At 43.9% G+C, this 19,709-nt stretch overlaps 1 protein-coding gene across 1 annotated transcript; it reads left to right on the plus strand.

Annotated features, from left to right (window-relative positions):
- Positions 1-383: 383 nt before the first annotated feature.
- LOC132657576 (trophoblast Kunitz domain protein 1) lies at positions 384-15,370 on the plus strand. Its single transcript, XM_060397056.1, has 12 exons — positions 384-477; positions 4,256-4,339; positions 5,520-5,591; positions 6,790-6,888; positions 7,386-7,469; positions 8,531-8,602; positions 9,813-9,911; positions 10,384-10,467; positions 11,547-11,618; positions 12,810-12,908; positions 14,150-14,345; positions 14,790-15,370. Coding segments are annotated over exons 1-12 (1,056 nt in total). The 3' UTR covers positions 14,791-15,370.
- The last annotated feature ends 4,339 nt before the right edge of the window (positions 15,371-19,709 follow it).

Here is a 19,709-nt window from a genome sequence, read left to right on the forward strand (position 1 = left end):
CCACACTGCTGGTTACTGTTCTGTCCTCTGATCTTCCCTCATCCACCTACTTATTCATCACATGCCAGGCACTGCTCTAGGGGCTGGGATGCTCCCTGAATGTCCATATAGTACACACTCCATCTCTCTGATCACAATCTGTGTTTACATGAGACCCACAGCTATCATCAAGTGAGAAGTGCTCTTACTGGGCATTTGAGCCCTGCAGACAGAAGCAGGAGGCATGGTTAGGTAGGGAGATTACGCAATAAACAGAACCGACCCAACTCCTCCCCTTGCCCACTCCCCTCCTCATCACCAGATCCCGCCCCTCAGCCAGGATATTAAAAGGTCAGCCTGTCCGTCCTCAGCATCCTCAGGAGTCCTCCTGCAAGGCCACCAAGATGAGACGGCTCTGCCTCTCCACAGCCCTTCTCTTCCTCCTGGTTATCCTGGTGGACAGCACCCCGCTAAATATACACCATATCCAGGATGAAGGTAGGTCCAGCCTCACCTCTCCTCTACAGCTTCTGGGAAAATGACAGAAGTCCATGGAAGAGGGCAGGGCAGGTGTGGAGTGGGTATTGCCAAGCATTTCTAGATATCTCCTGTCATGTTGGTCAGGATTACTGTCTGTTTCTTTGGTTTTGGCAGCATTGGTCTTCCTCCCATGAAAGGATATTCTCTAGTTCTGTGGTCTGCTCTCTGGTTGTGGTGTGTGGGCTTCTTGTAGGAGTGGCTTCTCTGGTTGCAGAGCAAGGGCTCTAGGAATTTGGGCTCGTAAGTTTCAGTTTACCTTCTTAGTTGCCACCAGGCACGTGGAATCTTCCTGACCAGGGACAGAACCTATGTCCCCTGCCTTAGTATGTGAATTCTTATCTACTGGACCATCAGGGAGGACTTAAAGTGCAAAGATTTGACTCCACTGCTATGTTGACTATCATGAGGATATATATTACAATTTTATTATATTTTATTACACATGTGTGTGTGTATATATATATATATATATATATATATATATATATATATCTGTTCGTTCAGTACAGTTTCTCAGTCATGTCTGACTCTTCACAACCCCATGAACCACAGCATGCCAGGCCTCCCTGTCCATCATCAACTCCCGGAGTTTACCCAAACTCATGTCCATTGAATCAGTGATGCCATCCAACCATCTCACCCTCTGTCGTCCCCTTCTCCCCCTGCCTTCAATTTTCCCAACATCAGCATCTTTTCAAATGAATCAGCTCTTTACATCAGGTGGCCAAAATATTGGAGTTTCAGCTTCAACATCAGTCCTTCCAATGAACACCCAGGACTGATTTCCTTTACGGTTGGACCGGTTGGATCTCCTTGCAGTCCAAGGGACTCTCAAGAGTCTTCACCGACACCACCACCAGTTCAAAGGCATCAATTCTTCGAGATTCAGCTTTCTTTATAGTCCAACTCTCACATCCATACATGACTACTGGAAAAACCATAGCCTTGACTAGATGGACCTTTGTTGACAGAGTAATGTCTCTGTTTTTTGAATATGCTATCTAGGTTGGTCATAACTTTCCTTCCAAGGGGTAAGTGTCTTTTAATTTCATAGCTGCAATCAGCATCAGCAGTGAAACTGGAGCCCCCTAAAATAAAATCAGCCACTGTTTCCACTGTTTATTCATCTATTTGCCATGAAGTGATGGGACTGGAGACCATGACCTTTGTTTTCTGAATGTTGAGCTTTAAGCCAACTTTTTCACTCTCCTCTTTCACTTCCATCAAGAGGCTGTTTAATTCTGCTTCACTTTCTGCCATAAGGGTGATGGTGTCATCCCCATATCTGAGGTTATTGATATTTCTCCCGGCAATCTTGATTCCAGCTTGTGCTTCTTCCAGCCCAGCATTTCTCCTGATGTACTCTGCATATAAGTTAAGTAAGCAAGGTGACAATACTTGCATATAAGTTAAATAAGCAAGGTGACAAGCCTTGATGTACTCCTTTTCCTATTTGGAACCAGTCTGTTTTTCCATGTCCAGTTCTAACTGTTGCTTCCTGACCTGCATATAAGTTTCTTAAGAAGCAAGCCAGGTAGTCTGATATTCCCATCTCTTGCAGAATTTTCCACAGTTTATTGTGATCCACACATTCAAAGGATTTGGCCTTGTCAATAAATCAGAAATAGATGTTTTTCTGGAATTCTGTTGCTTTTTCAATGATCAAGCAAATGTTGGCATATTGATCTCTGGTTCCTCTGCCTTTTCTAAAACCAGCTTGAACGTCTGGAATTCCATGGCTGATGTATTGCTGAAGCCTGGCTTGGAGAATTTTGAGCATTACTTTACTAGTGTGTGAGATGAGCACAATTTTTCAGTAGTTTGAGCATTCTTTGGCATTGCATTTCTTTGGGATTGGAATGAGAACTGACCTTTTTCAGTCCTGTGGCCACTGCTGAGTATATATATAATTAAATATATATATTTATATATATATTATAAATTATATTATATATAATATTATAAATTATATTAAATATTAAATTATATTAAATATATTATATTATATTATATTTATATATAATATTAAATATATATATATTATATATATATAAAATAATTCTGCCAGATCAGAGTCCCCATTTCTGAGACTCTTTTCCTGTTCCCTGCTTTGTCCCTGAACCTCGATGAGGTATAGTAATAAAATAAGTAAAGTGAAAGGCACTCAGTCGTGTCCAACTCTTTGCGACCCCTTAAACTGCATAGTCCATGGAATTCTCCAGGCTAGAATCCTGGAATGTGATCCCTTTGCCTTCTTCAGGGGATCTTCCCAACATAGGGATCAAACCCAGGTCTCCCGCAAGGCAGGTGGTTTCTTCAACAGCTGAGCCCCCAGGAAAGCCCTGCAGAGTAATAGAAAGCTTCAAATTTGTACCATCTCTTAGTTAATGGCCTAGGTCTCCTAAAACTGTTGGAGTTTCCTGCTGTTAGATGTTATGAGATGAGACGAGGCAACTCAAGGGAACCTCAAGATGTGGTTGGTGTCCAAGAAGTCACAAGCATGCCTTTACTGTTTACAGTTTTCAACAACTGTCACTCCAGCACCTCTGAGGAGAAGGGAGGGAACTGAGAGTGAGATCAATCACAGTGACTGATAATCCAACCAACATGCTTGCTTAGTGAACCCTAGGGAGAAATACATACAAACTGGGCTCAGAGAGCTTGTGGGTTGGTGAATACAGGAAGTTGAAGTGAGGGTGCTGTGCTCACTAGGACACAGAGGCTGGGCGCACCTCCCTCCTTCTTTGCTGGCACATCTCTTCTATTTTTCTGCCTTGAGTTCTATTTTGGGAATATAAGCAATGGTTTAGCCACTGGTTCTATTGAGTTGTTGAATTTGAAGATGGGGTCATGGACCTACAACCCCCTACTTTGGTTATTTGGTCACAAGCATGATCGACTTGGAACCTCAATGCTGGCATCTGAACCTGCAGAATCTGCAGTAGCTCCATCAATTCCCATCACATGTAAATGGATTTGTTGCACATCCTGTGGCTGTTTGGGGAATTGAATGCTGTTGGTAGAGACACCACATATTTGGTGTCGGGGAAAAACACAGAATCACTCTCCCCTGTGATTTGGGGCTCAGGTGATGCTCCAAAAAGGAGGAGTAATGAATGTTCACATTGCAGCCAGAAACTGTTCTCAGTTGTCTGTATTTTCAGAGTTCCTGTGAGAATCAGGGAGTGTATCAAGTGGGTTGTAACGTGCTAGTATCTTGTCCTGGCCCTGCCACCCACATGCCTAGGGCAGGTCATCCACAATTTTCTTCTCAAACAGGGGATATGTGTTACATGGGTTTTGAACCCATTACCATTCGTATGTATAAGGAGGTGAATCAAATTTCATGCTGAATTTTGTACATTTTCCACCAATATGTGTTAATCAGAAAAACCTGAAAAAATTTACTTTACTACTTACTTTGGGCAAGAAAGAATATTTGCATGTCAAATAATGAGTGTTCTTCTATCATGAAAACTAATCAGAAAGACCTGCAATGAATGTGCTGTAGGGAATGTAAGAAAGAGCCCTCTGTAGGCTGACCAATGGATCAAGGGTGAGACAATATTAGGAAAGTGTCCAGGCCCTTTCCCATGTCTTCTTTGACTATAGTCAATTATCCATATTTGATTTCTTCCTTGTCCACTGTTGACTACTATTTCATTTGCATATTTCATCCCTACTTGCTTCATGCCCCAGGCTTGCTGAAACTATTGGAATTTCCTATCTTTCATAGGTCTGGAGACAAGCCATAGAAGGGGACCTGAGAAGCGTTCAGTAATAGATGTGGCTACAAGTATCATCGACGGTATCGATACAGGTGTGAACTTTCTGCTACTCTGGGGAAGGAAGAGAGCACTGAAGTGGAGATTAGGCCCCATTGGATAATGATTCAATCAAAATGCCTGTTTAGTGAAACCTCAAGAAGAATCTATTAACATGGCCATTCAGGGAACATTTGGGGTGGTAGCACACGGCAGGTTGTGTGTTGTCTAGGGTGTGGAGTCTCTCCACACATATACTTCCACTTTGCCCTGCAAATCTCACTCACTTCCTGTGACTAGATTTATCCTTTTTGACAACGTGATATCCTGATGTGAGTGGGGTTCCTGAGTATGGTCATCATATTTACTGAGTTATTGAACAAGGAGTAGGGCAATGGAAGTTCCCAGTTTTAGACACTTTGTTAAATCAGTAGTGACTTGGGAAAACACGGCTGGCATCTGAACTGAGGACAGTTCTGAGCCCTCATCTGGCACAATCATACTAACTCCCTGGGTTGGCTGTCAGAAATACATTGCCCTGTTGGACACCCAGGGGGTGTTGGAGAAATTGGATGTTGTTTCTAGAGACACCACAGATGTGGTGTTAGGGAAATCCAGCCTCAGTCTCCCTGTGCTCTGGGAGCTCAGGTGAGTCCTGGGGACAGGGGAGTAATGAAGGTAGGACACTGCACCCAGAAGCTCTCAGCATTTATCCATATTTTCAGAGCTCCTGGCCGAATAGAACAGTATATCAAGTAGGTTTTGACAGGGAAGTGTCTTTTTCAGAACCTATCATCCCCATGCCATGTGTCCGAAGTCAAGTCATCTGTTGTCCTCATCTGAACAGTAGATCAGTGCTAAATGAGTTCTTTGAACCTTTACCAGCCACAAAAAGAAACTGCTCCTTCACATTTCACATCATGTTTGGTCATTTTCCTTTGGGATAGATTCATGAAAACATGCTCTACCTGCTTCCTTGGGCTCGTGGGACCAAGGCTGGTACAATATTAGCAAATTTTTTAGGCCTTTGCCTTTGTCCACTTTTTAAAAAATATATAAATTTATTTATTTTAATTGGAGGCTAATTACTTTACAATATTGTATCGGTTTTGCCATACATCAACATGAACCCGCCATGGGTGTATACGTTTGCCTATGACTTTATTTTCCATATTTGAAACTTGTCCTGGTTCATGGTCCAATATACCTGAAAACTTGAAATCTGTTCTTTCATAGGTACCAAGATTGTCAAAAAAGGAGCTGGTATACTAACAGGATTGGCTGAAACAATCACTAAAGCAATTAAAGGTTTGAACTTTCTGTACCTGTGGGGAGAGAGGAGGGCACTCACTGAGACTGAGATTAGCACCACCGGCTGAAAATTCAGTACTTATGCCTGTTGAGTGAAACCTCAGCACAAATCCATCAATATTGGCTGAGAGAGCTTAGGAAGGGGGGACAAATGGTCCTGAGGTGAGGGTTCTCTGCTCAGGAGGTCATGGATGCTCCACCTACTCCACTCCTCCCGTACCCTAAAAATTTCTCGTCCATTTCACTGTTTCTGAGTTTTCTCCTAGACATTAATTTGAAAACTTTGATTAAGAGTTTTCCTGAGTTTGGTCACCTGTTCCACTGAGTGTTTGACCATGGAGGTGGAGTCATGGAATTTTCGAGTTTTAGTCACTTGGTCAGAAGCATGATAACTCGAGAACACATGGCTGGCCTCTGAAGTCAGGGCATTCTTGATACCGCAACCTTGGCATTAGCTCTGACTCCACAGGTATGGTATCAGAAGTCAGTGGACAGTGGGCGGCTGGTTGGGTGTTGGGAACTGGGTAGTTGGTGTAAAAACCATCTATTTAGTGCCAGGAAAAAAAACCCAGACTCACCCTCTCCTGTGATTTGAGGGCTCAGGTGAGGCTTGGGGAGAGGTGACTAGTCAAAGTAAGACCCTGGACCTGGAAACTCTCCCCAGTTCTCTGTGTTGTTGAGTTCCTAGCCAATCAATAGTGCATCAAATGGGTTGTGACATGACAGTATATTGTCCTGACCAGGCCACCCACAGGCTTGTGTCCTGCAGCAAGTCATCTGCAGTTTCCTCATCTGAACAGCGGAAACATGTACACGAGTTCCTAGGACAGATGATGAGTTTATGAACCAAAAGTCTTTATTCACGTGTCACGAACAGATTTCTCCATTTTTCACCACAATGTTTTAATCTGAAAATAGTTGTCTACCTACCTGCTTTGGCCGAGTAAAAATATTTCTTTATGAAATAATGTTTATTCCTGTATTATTAACAGTAATCAAAAGATGTGGAGCCACGGAGGAGGGCAATTGGAGGGAAAGCAAGAAACACAGCCCTTGTGGGGTAGCCTGTGGGAGGAAGGCTCCAGGCCCTTTCCCTTGTTGTCTTTTGGCTGTTATTATCTTATCCATGTTTGATCTTTTTCCTGTTTCATGGACCAGGCCTCATGAAACTCTTGAAATTTACTCTCTTTCATAGGTCAGGTGATGATTTCCAGAATACAATTTGATAACCATACACTAGAGGAATTGCCAACACTCAACATTGAATACTCAACACTCAGTGAGGAGAATAATGGTTTGTAATTTTTGTACCTCGGGGAAGAGGGAAGGGCACTGAGGTTCTGATCAATGACCAATGCTTCAATCAATAAGCCTATTTATTGACACCTCAACGGTGCACAAGTATTACATGGTGAATTTTGTGCATGTTTTGCCAAGGTGTGTTCATCTAAAATTTTTTCTTTAACTAGTTACTTTAGGCAGGAAAGAATATTTAGGTGTCAAATAATGAGTATTCCTTTTTCATTAAAAATAATTAGAAATACCTGGGATGAATGTTCTGGAGGAAATGTAAGAAAGAGCCCCATGTAGGATGACTCCTGATACCAAAGCTGAGACATTATTGGGAAAGTTTCCAGACCCTTTCCCATGTCCCCTTTTGACTATTATTTATTATCCATATTTGTTCCCTCCCTTGTTCACAGTAGACTACTATATAATTTGCATATTTGGTCCTTACTTGGTTCATGTCCCAGGCTTCCTAAAACTGTTGGAATTTCCTGTCTCTCATAGGTGTGGAGACAAGCCACAGAAGGGGACTTGAGAAACGTTCAGAAATAGATGTGGTTACAAGTATCATCAATGGTGTGGCTACAGGTATGAACTTTCTGCAACTCTGGGGAGAGGAGAGGGCACTGAGATTGAGAATGGGCACCACTGGGCTATGATTCAATCAAAAAGCCTGTTTGATGAAACCTCTATAAGAATCCATGTATGTGGGCATTCAGAGAGTGTTTGGGGTGGTAACACACGGCGGTGATGTGAGGGTCCTGTGGTCTCTAGGGCATGGAGCCTCCCCACATCTCCACTTCCACTTTGCCTTGCACTACTCTCTCATCTCTCTCTCATCCTTCATGAAAACCTGACATTCTTATGTGAGTGGTCTTTCTGAGTATGGTCATCAGATTACTGAGTTATTGAACATGGAGTGGGGCAATAGAACTTCCCAGTTTTAGACACTTCGTCAAATCAGGAGTGACTCGGGATAACATGCCTGGCATCTGAACTGAGGACTGTTCTGATCTATACTAACTCCCTGGATTTGCTGTCAGAATTAAATGGCCTTGTTGGACACCCAGTAGTGTTTGGAGGAGTTGCATGTTGTTTCTAGAAACACCACAGATTTAGTCTCAGGGAAGCCCAGACTCAGTCTCCCAGTGCTCTGGGAGCTCAGGTGAATCCTGGGGACAGGGGAATAATGAAGGTAGGGCACTACACCCTGAAGCTCTCAGCATTTATCGATAGTTTCAGAGTTCCTGGCAGAAGAGGATAGTATATCAAGTGGGTTTTGACAGGGAAGTGTCTTTTTCGGACCCATCATCCCCATGCCATATGTCCTGAGTCAAGTCATCCATTGTCCTCATCTGAACAGTGGATCAGTGCTAAATGAGTTCTTTGAACACTTACCAGTCTTAGAAAGATTCTGCTTATTCGCACTACATGGGCAAGTTTGGTTATTTTCCATCAGGATATATTCATGAAAAGATTTCTCTAGCTGCTTCCTTGAGCTCCTGGGACCAAGGCTGGTACATTATTAGCCAATTCTCGAGATCTTTTCCTTTGTCCACTCTTGCCTATGACTTTACTTTCCATATTTGAAACTTGTCCTGGTTCATGGCCCAATATTCCTGAAAATTTTGAAATCTGTTCTTTCATAGGTACCAAGATTGTTGAAAAGGGAGCTGGTATACTAACAGGATTGGCTGAAATAATCACTAAAGCAATTAGAGGTTTGAACTTTCTGCACCTATGGGGAGAGAGAAGGGCCCTGAGACTGAGATCAGTACCACTGGCTGATAATTCAATACTTATGCCTATTGAGTGAATCCTCAGCACAAATCCATAAATATTGGCTGAGACAGCTTAGGAAGGGGGAACAAATGGTCTTCAGATGAAGGTGCTGTGCTCAGGAGGGCATGGACACTCTGCCTAACTCCACTTCTCCCGTACCCTAATGATCTCCTGCATGTCACTGTTTCTGATTTTTTTCTGTACATTAATTTGAGAACAGTGATTAAGAGTTTTCCTGAGATTAGTCGCTTGTTTGATTGAGTTTTTGACCATGGAGGTGGAGTCACAGAATTTTCGAGTTTCAGTCACTTGGTCAGAAGCATAACTCTAGAACACATGGCTGGCCTCCGAAGTCAGGGCATTCTTGATACCTCAACATGTGGTATTGGCCCTGGCTCCACTGATATGGTATCAGAAATCAGTGGACAGTGGGAGGCCTGCTGGGTGTTGGGAATTGGATGGTTGGGGGGAAAACCACGTATGTGGTGTCGGGAGAAAACCCAGACTCACCCTCTCCTGTGATTTGAGGGCTCAGGTGAGACATACGGAGACATGAGTAGTGAAAGTAAGACCCTGGACCTGGAAAGTCTCTCCAGTTCTCTGTAGTGTCACGTTCCTAGCCAATCAACAGTGTATCAAATGGATTTAGATGTGACAGTCTTGTCCTGACCAGGCCACCCACAGGCTTGTGTCCTGCGGCAAGTCAACTGCAGTTTCCTCCTCTGAGCAAGGGAAACATGTACATGAGTTCTTGGAACAGATGATGAGTTATGAATAGAACGACTTTATTCACGAGTCACGACCAGATTTGTCGATTTTCCAGCACAATGTGCTAATCTGAAAAAAATTCTCTACCAACTTGCTTTGGCCAAGTAAAAATATTTGTTTATCAAATAATGTTTATTCCTGTATTATTAAGAGCAATCAAAAGATGTAGAACCACAGAGAAGGGCAACTGAAGGGAAAGCAAGAAATAATCAAAGTGTCCAAACCCTTTCCATTGTTGTGTTTTGACTATTATGGGGTCACAAAGAGTCGGACACGACTGAGCGACTGAACTGAACTGAACTGATCTTATCCATGTTTGATTCTTTTCCTGTTTCATGGACCAGGCTGCCTGAAACTCTTGAATTTTATTCTCTTTCATAGGTCAGGTGATGATTTCCAGAATACAATTTGACAACCACACACTAGAGGAATTGCCAACACTCAGTATTGAATACTCAACACTCAGTGAGGAGAACAAAGGTTTGTAGTTTGTGCACCTCAGGGAAGAGGGAAGGGCACTGAGATTCTGATCAGTGATTCAATCGATAAGCCTATCTCTTGAAACTTCAACAGTGCATAAAAATATCATGGTAAATTTTGTGCTTGTTGCGCCTAGATATAGTAATTAAAAAAAATTTTTTAGGCAGGAAGGAGTATTTAGGTGTTAAATAATGAGTATTCCTCCTTCATGAAAATAATCAGAAAAACCTGGGACGAATGTTCTGGAGGGAATGTAATAAAGAGCCCTGTGTAAGTTGAATCCTGATACCAAAGCTGAGAGATTATTAGGAAAGTTTCCAGGCCCTTTCCCATGTCTCCTTTTGACTACTGTTTATTTTCCTTATTTGTTCCCTCCCTTGTCCACTGTTGACTATTTTGTTTGCATATTTAATCCTTACTTGGTTCATGTAACAGGCTTCTTGAATCTGTTGCAATTTCCTGTCTTTCATAGGTGTGGAGACAAGCCACAGAAGGGGACCTGTGAAGCGTTCAGTAATAGATGTGGTTACAAGTATCATCAACGGTGTGGCTACAGGTGTGAACTTTCTGCAACTCTGGGGAGAGGAGAGGGCACTAGATTGAGAACAGGCACCACTGGCCCATGATTCAAAGTGCCTGTTTAGTGAAATCTCAATAAGAATCTATTAATATGGGCATTCAGAGAGCATTTGGGTGGTAACGCACGATGTGATGTGAGGGTCCTGTGTGGTCTAGGACATGGAGGCTCCCCACGCCTCCGCTTCCACTTTGCCCTGCACTTGTCACTCATTTTGCTGTGTGTAGGTTTATCCTTTATGATAGCGTGACATCCATGTGGAGTGGTCATCCTCGGTATGGTCATCAGATTTACTGAGTTATTGAATATGGAGTGGGGTCATGGAACTTCCCAGTTTTAGACACTTGGTCAAATCAGGAGTGACTCGGAATAACATGACTGGCATCTGAAGTGAGGACAGTTCTGAGCCCTCAACTTGCACAATCTATACTAACTCCCTGGATTTGCTGTCAGAATTAAATGGCCCTGTGGGGCACCCAGGGGGTGTTTGGAGGAATTGCATGTTGTTTCTAGAGACACCACAGATTTGGTCTCAGGGAAGCCCAGACTCGCTGTCCCTGTGCTTTGGGAGCTCAGGTGAATCCTGGGGACAGGGGAGTAATGAAAGCAGGACACTGCACCCCGAAGCTCTCAGCATTTATCGATATTTTCAGAGTTCCTGACAGACGAGGATAGTATATCAAGCGGGGTTTGACAGGGAAGTATCTTGTTCAGACTGTATCACCCTCATGCCATGCGTCCTCAGGCAAGTCATCTATAGTCCTCATCTGAACAGTAGATAAGTGCTAAATGAGTTCTTTGAACATTTACCAGTCATAAAAATAAACAGTTTATTTGCATTTCATGACCACATTTGGTTATTTTCCACCAGGAGAGATTTAAAAAGATTTCTCTAGCTGCTTCCTTGAGCTCCTGGGACCAAGGGTGGTACATTATTAGCCAATTCTTGAGGCCTTTTCCTTGGTCCACACTTGCCTATGATTTTATTTTCAAATTTGAAATTTATCCTGGTTCATGGTCCAATATTTCTGAATATTTTGAAATCTGTTCTTTCATAGGTACCAAGATTGTTGAAAAGGGAGCCGGTATACTAACAGGATTGGCTGAAATAATCACTAAAGCCATTAAAGGTTTGAACTTTCTGCACCTCTGGGGAGAGAGGAGGGCACTCACTGAGACTGAGATCAGCACCACCGGCTGACGATTCAATACTTACGCCTGTTGAGTGAATCCTCAGCACAAATCCATCAATATTGGCTGAGAGAGCTTAGGAAGGGGGAACAAATGATCCTGAGGTGAGGGTGCTCTGCTCAGGAGAGCGTGGACGCTCCGCCTAATTCCACTCCTCCCATGCCCTGAAGATCTCCCCAATTTCACTCTTTCTGATTTTACCCTGTACCTTAATGTGAAGATAGTGAGTAAGCGGTTTCCTGAGTTTGGTCGCTGGGTCGACTGAGTTTTTGAGTATGAAGTTGGGGTCATGGCAAGTTCAACTTTCAGTCACTTGGCAGAAGCATGATAACATGAGACCACATGACTAGCATCTGAAGTGAGAACAGTCTTGATAACTCAACTTGTGGCATTGGCACACACGCCACAGATATGGTATCAGAAGAAAATTGACAGTGGTCTGCCCCTTGACTGTTGGGACTCGGATGGTTGGTGGAAAAACCACATATTTGGTGTCAGGAAAAAACCCAGACTCACACTCCCATGTGATTTGAGGGCCCATGTGAGGCTTGGGGAGAGGTGAGTAGAGAAAGTGAGACCCAGGACCTGGACACTATCACCAGTTTTCTGTATTTTTTAGTTCCTAGCCAATCAATAGTGTATCAGATGGGTTGTGGCATGACAGTATCTTGTCCTGACCAGGCCACACACATGCTTGTGTCCTGGGGAAAGTCATCTTCAGTTTCCTCATGTGAGCAGGGGAAACATGTTACCTGAGTTCTTCGAATAGAGGATGAGTTATGAACAGAAAGACTCTATTCACGTGTCATGACCAGATATGTGTTACTCTGAAAGAAGTTCTCTGCCTAATTGCTCTGGCCCAGTAAAAATATTTCTTTATCAAATAATATTTACTCCTGTATTATTAAAAGAAATCAAAAGACGTTGAACCATGGAAGAGGGCAATGGCAGGGGACAAGGCAACAGCACTTATGAAGGAGAATGTGGGATGAAAGCAGAGAAAACTACAAAAGTCTCCGGGCCCTTTCCCTTGTTGTCTTTTGACTGTTATTATCTTTTCCATGTTTGATCCTTTTCCTATTTCATGAAGCAGGCCTCCTGAAACTCTTGAAATTTACTCTGTTTCATAGGTCAGGTGATGATTTCCGGAATACAATTTGATAACCATACACTAGAGGAATACCAAACACTCAAGATTGAATACTCAACACTCAATGAGGAGAGTAAAGGTTTGTAGTTTCTGCGCCTCGGGGAAGAAGGACAGGCACTGAGATTCAGATCAATGACCAAAACACCAATGCTTCAATCAATAAGCCTGTTTCTTGAAACCTCAACAGTTCATAAATATTTGGGTTCAGAGAGCTTTCTAGGTGGTGAATATGATTGTGAGGGTGCTGTGCTGACAAGGGAATGGAATCTCCACACACACACACACACACACACACACATCCCTTTGCCCTACACGTCTCCTCCATTTCACTCTTTGTGAATGTTTCATGTATATTCATCTAAGAACAGCAAGTAAGTATTTTCCTCAGTTTGGTCATAAGTAACTGTCAGTTATTGAAGATGGAGGTGAGGTCATGGACTTCCCCATTTTATCCATTTGGTCATAAGCCAAAGTAAGTGGGGGCCACGCATCTGGCACTAAATTGAGGACAGTCTTGAGTACTTAACGTGTGGGGTCTGCACAGACTGCATGGATTTCATATCAGGCAAATAAATGGGGGATGCCCACTGGGTGTTGGGGAATTGGTTGATGGTAGAGACATTGTGTTAGGAGAAACCCAGGCTTACTCTGGCTCGTGATTAGGAGCTATTGTTACCTTGGGTACACGGAGGTGATGAGCATAGGACACTGACTCGAGATATTCTACAAGAGAACTATATTTTCCAAATTCCTGGTAGAACCAGGTATTGTATCAGATAGGTTGTGACATCATAGCAATTTGTCCTGACTCTACCACCCACATGCTCTGTTCCAGGGAAAGTTATCTGCAGTTTCCTCATCTGAAGAGGGAAAATGAGTTACATGCATTCTTTGAACAGGTTACCAGTCATGAATACAAAGAATTTATGCCCTGCTGCCTTAGTGTCTACAGCACCGGAGAGTTTAGTTTCCTGACAAGGGATTGAACATATGACTCCAGTACTGGAAGCCAGATTCTTAACCACTGGACGGCCTTGGATACCTTACAGATGTTTTAAGGCTATTCAGGCACTGTACCAAACCTCCTTAGAGGACTTCATGAGGAGACATACGTTTGTACCTGATTACTACATCATGTCACCCCTAGCAACATTCATGATTCTGTCCCAAAAAGGAGATTTTCAAATGGTCTTTTCAATCTGGCATTCCTCCACACCCTTAACATTCTCTATGGCAAACAAACTGGGGATTCTAATTTTTGTCCTTGTATGGAGCTTGATGACCATCCTCATAACTGAGCCATTGCTCCTCTCCTTCCAGCAGCTTCTAAGCCTGCCTTCTGCCTGGAGCCTAAAGTAACAGGTGGCTGCAATGCCACAATGACCAGGTACTTCTACAATGCCCAGACTGGCCTCTGTGAGCAGTTTGTGTACGGTGGCTGTGAAGGGAATGGAAACAACTTTGAAAAGTTAGAGGACTGCATGAAGACCTGCTCTCAAGAGGCAGGGTCCCTGTGGTAAGACAGGGGCAGGGCACAGGGGCACGGGAAGGGCTGGGGAAAGGGGTGGAGCTCAGGGGGCCACACACCATTCACCCTGCACAGGGTCTTCCTCCTCGCTGCTGCCAGGAGGAGAGGTTGCAGTGTCCTGTGAAAGCCACACTGAGCGAGTTCTCCAGAGAGGGGACGGCAGAAGGTCAACCCCTGATGCCTCTTTGTGATCATCTCAACCTGAATACGTGCTCCTCTGTCTCAGTTGGGAACACTGACTCAGCCACCCTCCAGGGCCGGTCTGCAGTGCTTCTGTATATCCCACATAGGCTTGGAAAGTTCTCTTCCTCCTTGTTTGTTATTTGAAATGTGGTTCCATATTTTTCTGAAAATATTGGATCTATTAAGCTGATCATTTTCCAGGTCTGGGCCTACGCTGATGGCACTCAACAAGTTCCTTTCTTTTTTCAGAGGACGTGTGAAGAGTGGATTCAGAAATTCTGAAGTCCGAGGAGGACCCTTGCAGGGCTGGGCTGTGGCTGCGTCTGAACCCCTTCAGTTTCCCGACAGTCCTTCTCTCCCCGACCATCCTTAGCAGAGCCTGCCTTTTCCTTTCCTCCATTGGTCAACATGTCTAATTCTGTCTCATCCAGCTGGTTCTCAGCACCATGAGAGCATGTTTTCCCTTTACTCTTAGCTCTTCACACAGGACCCGACACCAATGAGACAGTTCATAATTATTTGAGGAAGGAAGGAAGGAATGTAGGAGCACATTCCTCGTGACCAGAGTAACAGCAGAGCCTGCGGTGTAACACAGGACTTTTGTTTTCACCCCCATCCTCAAGGCATCTTCACCTTCATCCCCATTCCCTCCATCACTATTCTCCTTGAGGGTGTCCAAGGTTGAATTTCCATCATCCAGTTCTCAACATCAGTAATGAAAGAAGAGTTTGGTTTAAATAAGCCCCTTTCCTACACAACGGTGTTGCAATTTTCATTCCTGTAGCTTCAAACACTATGGTTCATATTTCAATAAATAAATATTCACAATTAAACTGACTGGAGTGGAGTCTGTTGTTTATAATCACAAACATTAACAAATAGGGTCCATGGAAATGGTGGTCCTTCTAACTGTTTTGGAGACAGTGGGCACCTCCTGTTCCCCTTTCCAGAGACTGTGCCCTACTGGATGTAGGAAAACCCATTGTACCATCATTGACTCTTTAATAGCAACACAAGCTACAGAGAATCCTGAAAGATACACACATCAACCTGACAGCTTTTCTTCGTTACTTGTAAATTCACTCAAACGGTGGGGGAAGGGAGTGTACAGGTTGCTAAGACATCAATGTTTATTCTTACCATCTCCTACTTGACCATGTGCAATTTACCTTGATTCATGAACCTCACATTCCAGGTTTTTATGCAGGACTATTCTGCAGCATCAGATTTTACTTTCATCACCAGACACATCCACAACTGAGCATCATTTCCGCTCATTCTTTCTGAGGCTATTAGTAGAAGGCGATGGCAGCCCACTCCAGTACTCTTGCCTGGAAAATCCCATGGACGGAGGAGCCTGGTGGGCTGCAGTCCATGGGGTCATTAGGAGTCAGACACGACTGAGCGACTTCATTTTCACTTCTCACTTTCATGCATTGGAGAAGGAAATGGCAACCCACTCCAGTGTTCTTGCCTGGAGAATCCCAGGAATAGGGGAGCCTGGTAGGCTGCCATCTATGGGGTCGCACAGAGTCGGACACGACTGAAGTGACTTAGCAGTTCTTCCCCAGTAGCATATTGGACAGCTTCCGACCTGGTGGGTTCATCTTTCGGGGTCATTTCTTTTTGTCCTTTAACACAGTTCATGACGTTCTCATAGCAAGTGTACTGTGGTAGTACACCATTCCCTGCTCCAGTGGATCACGTTTTGTCAGAACTCGTCAATATGACCTGTCCATCTTGTGTGGTCCTACACGGTATGGCTCACAGATTCATCAAGTTACACAAGCCCCTTTGCCACAACGAGGCAGTGATCCATGAAGAGGAGTAACGCTATAATATATGGTATTTAATTTTTAATATTTATTAGTTTATAACAGTGTAATGAAAATGACTTGATATTAATGAAAAGAGTTTGGCTTCAGTAACTCACTGTGTTTTGTGATCTTGGGCAAGTCATTTTATCTCCTTGAGATACAGGTTCTTTTTTTAATAAAAACAGGAAGGTGATATCTACATTAAAAATGCCCAGATTTGGGTACTTTGAGAATCATGGTGAACACTGTACCAGCACAGATGAAAACAAATTGTCTAGAAACACAGTGTTTAATTTTCCTCTGCTCCTGACTGCTCTTTAAATGTACTGTCTACTGTGTTAAAGACAGGGGGAAATAACACTGACTGTAGTGGTGTCATCTTCTAGAATTTCACCCTCAAGAAACGGCCCCAGTGCCAGAGTGGAATCATCGTCCCAATTCCAATTCGGCCTCCTTCTTCCTCAGAGGTTACTGAAAGCCCTCTTGGTTCAGTGATTGATCTTACTCTAGTCCAGCCCCTTTCCCACCCCTCCTTGTCTTTATTTGACTCTCTCGACAATGTAGTTAAGTGTGAATTATCATAATAACTCATTATTATTATTTCAAAGGACTTTAACTTCGCAGGGGAAGAGTTGTGGTGGGGTTGGATGGGTAGTAGGTAATCTCCCAAGGTCCCTGAGATCCACTCAAGCCCTGAGGTCCACTCTGGCAGGTGGCTCTCCTACTGGCGAAACCAGGGAGGGACAGTAGGTGGTCATGGTCTGGAGACGTGTTTATGTCTCTGCTTCCCTTCTGCCCACTCCCTTTGCTTTATTTCTACCCAGAATATCAGGGTTTGTGTCCTAAATGGAGATGCTCTTTCCCCAGCTCAACAACTGCCTGGGCCAGTGACAGTTAAAGAGCTTGTGTGTTCCAGTAGAGATTCTGCCGCAGTGGTTTCAGGAGAGTTATCAGTGTCATACCCTCTTGTGAAGTAAGTGGGGTTAATGTGAGAGGGGGCGCATTGACACGTAGGTACGAAGACCCGTGAATGAGGCTGTAAAGGAGGACCTGGGCTAACACACGGCTGGTCACCTAGCAGTCCTTTAGTCTGCTGTCATCCACCCTTGGACCATCCATAATGTGCCATGCATGGCTCTGGCTGCTGGGATGCTCCTGTGTGACCATATTGGACAAATTTCCACCTGTAGCGTCACATTCTGTGTTTTCACAAGACCACTGACACAGTCAAGTTTGAGGACTGAAATCACTGGCCATTTTCCCTGAGCAGACAGAACCTGGACAGAGGAGCCTGGCATGCTACAGTCCATGGGGTCTCAAGGAGTCAGACCACACTGAACGAATGAGCAGGCACACAGGCAGAAGCAGGAAATGGAAGGTGGGGAGATTACCCATTGTACATCTGATGCCAAATCCTCCTTTTCCTCACTCCCCTCCTTCTCACCTGCTCTTACCCATCAGCTGAGGTGTAAACTGATCTGTCAGCAGCTGTCTTTCTATAGATGCCCTTCTTGCAAGGCCAAAAATATGAACGGATTCTGCATCTCTGCAGCCTTGCTCATCCTCCTGGAAACAGAAGTGGCTGACATTTCGGGGGGGTAAAACCAGCAAGAGGCCCAATGTACAGCCTAGCTCACCTCTCTTTTCAGATTGGAGGGAAAGGAGTTGAGTCCATGGAAGGGGTGGGAAGAGGGGCGTGGTGGATGCTGCCAGCCTTCTCTGGATTTCTTCTGGGAAGTGAGCAGCTGAACTCCATGGACATTTCTTAACTCTCCAAAAGTATCATTACGTGTTCTGCTTTTAATAAAAATATTCCACTCATTCTACAAACCAATTAACTTCATCTCTGAGACTGTCTATTCCTAGTCTCTACCTGGTCCCTAAACCCCACTTTAGAGTAGTAAAAAGATCCATATTTGATCCTTGTCCTTGTTCATGCCCCAGGACTCTGGAGACTCTTGGAATTCATTGGCTTTCTCTAAGTAATAAATTCTGTGAAGAATCAAACCTTAGATAGCATCTGCGTACACCTGGACTCCAGAACATGCCATCAGATGATTAGGGAGTTAGAATTATCAGGCCCTAGTTTCACTTTCATGCATTGGAGAAGGAAATGGCAACCCACTCTAGTACTCTTGCCTGGAGAATCCCAGAGACAGAGGAGCCTAGTGGGCTGCCATCTATGGGGTCGCACAGAGTCAGACACGACTGAAGTGACTTAGCAGCAGCAGCAGTCCCTCTGGGGAAGAGAGAGTGGATACTGAGATTTCATAAAGAATCAAACTGACTACCTCAAACTCACAATTAAAACCCATGAATACTGTATTCAGAAAGCTACAGAGGGTTGATAACATCAAATGTTTGCAAGGGAGCAGTGTCTTGAGATGGCATGGAGGCTCGGCATTTCCTATTCCCTCTTTGCTTTATGCTTCCCCTCCTTTTTACTGTCTTGCAGTTTTATCCCTTAAAATAACAGGGGACCATAATTAAAGGTCCCCAGTGCTGTGAGTGGTTCTGATAACTAGTTCAACATGAGAGTTGGGTTAAGGAATCTCTGAATTTACGTTGAGTTGGTCACACGTGTAAGGGATCACAGACTTGTGAAAAACACTTGAATCGTGGGCTGTCTTCAGGAATGGAACACTCACCCTGTGGTTTCTGGGTCACTTCTGCATATTTTGTGTCAGAAGTAAATAGACTGCTGGATGCCCAGTGATAATGGGGGAACTGTTTGCTGTCGGCAGAGACCCCGCATGTTTGGTGTGAGGGACAGACTTACTCTTTTCCTCCATTTGTATCTGGGGTGAGGCTCAAGGACAGAGGGCTATATTATGTTGAACAGGGCTCTCAGAAGCCTTAGTAGTTCTCTACATTTTCAGAATTCCTTTCAGAATCAGGGACCTGATTAAATGAGTTGTGACAGATTGCGTCTTGTCCTCATCCTACCACCGACATGCTGTGTATCCTGGGACTTTCCCATCTACAGCTTTTTCATGAGATCGGGGCACCATGTTTCTAGAGATTTTTGAAAGGATTGTCAATCATAAGGGCAAAGAATTTACACCTTTAAGATCAGTGCTGTCTATTTTCCACCAACACATTTTAATCTAAAAGACTTGCTGACCTATTTACATTTCTCCATGACTTTTCAAAAAAAAATGTGTCAAATACTGATCATTTCTCTGTGATAAAATTAATCAGAGAGTTGGGTGACAGCTGAGGGTCTTCTCTTCAGAGGTAACTGCAGGCAAACAAGAAACGAAGTACTTTGTTGAGTTTGCTCTTGGGGCCAAGACTGCTTTTCCCAGGCTCATATGATATTAATCGACTCAATGCCCTTCCCCTTGCCCTC

This window comes from Ovis aries, chromosome 13 (genome assembly GCF_016772045.2).
Source record: "Ovis aries strain OAR_USU_Benz2616 breed Rambouillet chromosome 13, ARS-UI_Ramb_v3.0, whole genome shotgun sequence".
Taxonomy (NCBI): Eukaryota; Metazoa; Chordata; class Mammalia; order Artiodactyla; family Bovidae; genus Ovis; species Ovis aries.